Raw genomic sequence first — 5,348 nt, forward strand, 5'->3', positions numbered from 1 at the left:
TCAATGCTTATCTTGCTCGCAATCCTACATCCTTTGCAGCTTGGGTATAAGATCGTGTCATTGCACCGCGCAGTTGTCTTGTTGTCGTTGGCTGCACTTGGGGACTTTTTGTCCCTATGTTCCTTCTAGTTTCCGCTCCTTTGACGGAGTACATCAAGATTTGTAATAATCTCTGTTTGCCACCCAGTGTACATTCCTGGAGGCAAAACTTGTGCTACATGTTGCTATTTTCGCTGAACCTTGTTAATTACTCCCGTTTTGCATACAAGAGATAAGCGTTTGCATCCTGAAACAATACTAGCTTCTTGGGTCTTCATATCACTCTTCAGCATTTTTTGTGTGCACCATGTCAGATGTGCCTGGGCTTTTATTTTAGTTATGTGCTTTGTTTGGTCCATACATCTATTTGTAGCTTGATCTTCTTTTAAACAGAGATAATCAAATGCATGCAGAGCTGTTTGCTGAAGCTATGTTCAAATGCAGATCTGTTTGGTTGTCGAACACTCTGTCTGCCTAGTTTTTGTTGGTGCGAAATATAAAATTTGTGCTGAATGCACATATGCTGCTTATATGTTTGTTGGCTGAACTTGCAGTTTATAATAACCTGATGCTATGGACTTGCATCCTCACTCTAATTCTTGGTGACCTTGCAATTCTCGAGCCCAAAATAGCGTACAATGTTCAGTTAAAAAATTGTAGCTCTGCCCAAGCTATGTTCTCAATGTTTACATTTCCACCCAATGAGACTGTCATATGCTCAAGCACATCATGTGAATAATCAACAACCATAGTACAATTACTCTTAGCTATCTATGTATGAAAAGGAAGTTACAGACCTAGCCCATGTTATCAAGTGCCCAGGTACAAGAAAACTCCACAATCTGTAATAAATGAGAAATAAAACATATGGGTCCCTTGTAATTGCCGCAGAAAAAAGAGGAAAGTACATAATCTGATAACTTAATTTAAACTTCTGTTTGTAATGCAAGTTTCGAAACACGTCAAGAACATTCGGTGAACCACTCATCCTGCAACTGCAACATGGTAGAATCCTCCCACCAAAGCTGTATCAGAAGCTAATCACCAACCGCACTCACGGCCGTAAGATCATCGCAGGACGGAACGAGGAAACGCGCGGGGAAGACCCAGGTTGACTCCAATTTCAGGTACCGTCTTCCAGTGTTGAAGAGCTGTGTCGAATGATAATAACATTTTTGCCATAGTTGCACTACAGCCCAAGGTTTTTCAGACTGATAACTCGGGAAGTATATGTGGTTGCTCCTCCCTCCCCATCCCTTCGGGTTCATGCACGGCAACGCCTCACACCGCTCGTCAACGCTGATAAAGATGTCCCAGTTATCTAACTCGTTCACCTTCACCCACCTTGCCTTCTTGGTCATGGTGTCCACTGACTCAAGCTTGAAGGCCATGAACTGGAAGGCCTCCGAGCGCATCCTTCTCCCCGCCTCCACAAGTTTGATCAAGAGAAGCACGTCACCACAGACCACTAGCCATGATTTTTCATTTGTTGAATAGAGATCTTCGGTTATATCTTCCTCAAACACAACTTTAAACTTCTGAATAATGAGACTAGGTGACAAGTGAATGATGTAGAACCACTCGAAAGACCCTAGGGCATATGTCTTGCCTTTGAAGGCCACATTTTGTTCAGTCGAAAAACTACCAACTTTAGGACTGTGTTTTGTCCAAGAGTCGCCCCCGATGCGCCACAGGAACAGATAGGCTCCAGCACCGACAAGGAGATGCGAATCAGCGGATGCAACAGGGGCAGTTAAGGTGACATAGCTGATGCAAGTGAAGTGAACTGACTGGAGGAAAGGAGGACCAACCTTAGTGCCACTGAATGGATTAACAATATGGAACCCATTGTTGTCATAGAAGATGAGCTGACCGTAGGAGCAGCACAGAAAGGTCATGCTTCTGAGGTCACTCAAGGAAAGAAAACTGCGATAGGATGAGGTGGCAGCAGGATCAGCCAATCTCCATGTGCATTTGTGGAATAAGGTCCAACAGTTATGCGAGAGAGACTGTCCACCGTCGTTACGGAGATTGGGGTGGAGGAGCAGAGGCTGGACAGAGGACCTGTGCGCTGAGAAGAGATCGCACCAATGACGACAAGTGGTACCGAAGGCGAGGAGGTCGCGGAACGAGCGTAGTAAAGCGACAACGGGTCGGAGCAGGTCGTCCGGGAGCTCTGCCCATCCTTGCGGCCGAGATAAAGCAAAGAGTGAGGAGACAGAAGAAGAACATGTCCTGTTGGCCATTATTTGCACGATGGCGCTCTCCCTGTTCGACACAGCAAATTCAAGAAAAAGGTTAGGCCTGCGAAACAAGGTATAACTGTATAAAAAAGATTCTAAAAAACATGACTGGTGCGTGTCGTTAGCACATCAACGCCACACTACGTTCCCATCATACACTGAACTGAACAAAGGTACTAATCGCATTGAGTTGTCGCTCCTGAGAAGTTCAGAATAAGATCAACAATGATGAAAAAACTGGATATAAATACTATGGGGAAGTTATATGTATATAATACGCGCTAGATAGACGGCTTGTTGAAATTTCTTGTAGATCTTTGTTCATACAGATTACACACCACAATCGCCTAGTATTTCTCAAACAAATACTGAATCTGGCAAGTGTCCATGCTGACAGAAAAATAAAAGTAGAGCAAATTGAGAATCGGTGACCGACACCCTTTATTATTATCTGCAATGTTGGAGATCTAAAGCAGGGAAAGTCTCAATCTGGATTGCTTTTCTTCTTCAAGAATAAGAAGAAAGAATCCATCTATGCCTTAATCTTGCAGATGCAGTCGGATCTGATGCAACATTGCAGGTGAAGAGAAACGGGATGGGACGCACAAAGAAGGAGGCGTACAGGACGAGGTAGGGGTTGGGGGTATTACGTGAGCGACGAGGACGAGGAAGCAGCGGCCGCCGACGCCGAGGAAGATGGAGAAGGATGCGCGTCGATCTCCCGCGGCTGCGCCTCCATGTGCGCCGCCGATTCTTCCAGCTCTCTGATGAGCAGCGCAGCCTTCAGAGCTCTCGGATAACGCCGTCCCGGCCTAGTCCAGGGATAATGGGCCGGACATGGGTAAGAGATTCCTACCTGCTCTACGTGGCTATGTGTTTTAAGGCCAACTGCAACAGATGTCCGCTTTGTTCGGAGTCTGCCCAATTAAGTGGGAACAACTAGTTAACGAGCGCTCCTTTGGGAGCCTCGCAACGATCAGCGTCACTTGGCGCGCTCTCAGCCATTCGTCACGTGTCGCGCTTTGGACCTTCGAATTTTATTTTTTTTATTTTTCCGCACGCGTTTTCGCTTTTTAAACGGTTTTTTCGGGGTTTTTCGACGTTTCGGTTTTCCCCCGGTCTTTCTTAGCTTTTCGATAAAAAAATAGGAAATTTTTTATTTTTGCGCGAAAAAACTTGTTTTCTTTTTTTCCTTTCGCGAAAGTTACGGTTTTTCTTTCGTGAGAGGCACGGTTGTGCTTTATCGAGAGTCACGGCCGTGCCTTTCGGAAACGAAAAAAAACGCGTTTTCGGTTTTTTTTTTCTTTCGTGAGAGTCACGGTTTTGCTTCCGCGAGAGGCACAGTTGTGCTTTCTCGAGAGTCACGGTCGTGCCTCTCGGAAAGGGAAAAACAAAACGCGTTTTCTGTTTTTTTTCTTTCGCGATAATCACGGTTTTGCTTCCACGAGAGGCACGGTTGTGCTTACGCGAAAGTCACGGCCGTGCCTCTCGGAAAGGAAAAAAATACGCGTTTTCCATTTTTTTTCGCGAGAGTCATGGTTTTGCTTTCGCGAGAGTCATGGCCGTGCCTCTCGGAAACGAAAAAAAACGTGTTTTCAGTTTTTTTCCTTCCACGAGAGTCACGGTTTTGCTTCCACGAGAGGCACGGTTGTGATTTCGCGAGAGGCACGGGCATCCCTCTTTTGAAAAGGGAAAAAAAGTGCTCCCGGTTCGGTTTTTTCGCCCGGTTTTTTTCGTCCGATTTTTTCGTGAAAAAAAAAGTTCGTCAAAACCTATCAACATGGGATCAAGTTTTGAAGATCTCGACGTGAGGAATCCAATGGTGAAAACGGTTCGAGATTTGGACGCACGGTTTAAGAGATAAAACGTTTTGAATAAACGGATCTACGAAAAAAGAGAAAACTCCCAGGTTGCGACAAGTGGCGCGCTGCATGTGCGCCACTTGTCGCGACTTGGGAAAGTGGAGTGTTCTTTGTAACGAGTACTCCTTAATTAGTGATTTCGCAATTGAGTCGGCAAAGCATCCGTTTGCGGCCGTCCGCCGGTCATCCCACCCGACGACCCGTCGCATTTGGCAAAGGCGTCCAAATTTAAATTAAAATTAAGAAAAAGGTAATTTAAACGACAACTATATATACCCTTACATTAATGTCCAAAAGTCATGGCCGAACTGTTCATCATGCATCAAACTTAAACTTAAAATTATTTTAAAAAAAAGAACAAGCCTTTGCCGCCGTCTTCACCGCATGACGTTGCCACTGTCTTGGCTGCCATCTTCCTCATCTGCGCTGAGGTCAATGAAGGGAGGCGGCTGGCACGGGTGGCACCTATGGTGGTTGCATTGCAGGGGCGCGGAGGCGGTGGCACGTGGGGCGGTGATCATGTGTCGGTGCCAACCAACACGGCCGACGCAGACAGCTCTGGCGTGCACGACAAGGTCGAAGTCCATGACCAAGACTGGCCCACCATTGTCGAGTTCTACTTGGGTTCCGCGTCATCTGCCTCCTCCAGCTCAGGGATGACGACATCCCTGGCGGCCGAAAGCGCGATCTGCACCTCCAGGCCATCCCACTAGGCGTTCTCAAACTTCATCACTGAGTCCGTCATGACTCTCCTCACCAGCTCCTCCTCCTCCTCGACCGTCATGGACTGACGTGGATCTGGTGGTGGTGGGGGCGGCGAGGGCGCACGTCCGCTCAGTCGTGCGCTAAAGCGCGGACGGGGAGGGCTTGGAGGACACGGTGCCCTAGAATGTGACTGCACTAGGCTAGGATGGCCGGCAAAAAAGGTCTGTTGGCGCACGTCGTGCTCATCCCAGAACCAGGTGACCCAAATTGAGGATGTGCCGGTGTACCTGGGATCATCGATGAGATTCGGCGGCAGCAAGGCACGGCGGTGGTTGATCTCGAGGAGCCGCATGCGACCAGTTACCGGAATGGCCGACACTAGCACCCGGTCTGGACTCATGTACCAGCCGGTCGGCAGGTGGGCGTCCGACCACGACAACAGGGTGGAGGTATCCCAGTAGCGCTGGCACACCTCTACCTTCCCCTACGGGTGGATCCG

At 47.8% G+C, this 5,348-nt stretch overlaps 1 protein-coding gene across 1 annotated transcript; it reads right to left on the minus strand.

The window, feature by feature from the left end:
- Window positions 1–775: 775 nt before the first annotated feature.
- LOC125522180 lies at window positions 776–3,111 on the minus strand. The gene is made up of 2 exons (XM_048687267.1): window positions 2,933–3,111; window positions 776–2,307 (listed from the first exon to the last, which is right to left on the minus strand). The coding sequence occupies exons 1-2, from the start codon at window positions 3,019–3,021 to the stop codon at window positions 1,077–1,079; spliced, it is 1,320 nt and encodes a 439-aa protein (XP_048543224.1). The 5' UTR covers window positions 3,022–3,111; the 3' UTR covers window positions 776–1,076.
- Window positions 3,112–5,348: the final 2,237 nt, after the last annotated feature.

Source organism: Triticum urartu, chromosome 7, assembly GCF_003073215.2.
Source record: "Triticum urartu cultivar G1812 chromosome 7, Tu2.1, whole genome shotgun sequence".
NCBI lineage: Eukaryota > Viridiplantae > Streptophyta > Magnoliopsida > Poales > Poaceae > Triticum > Triticum urartu.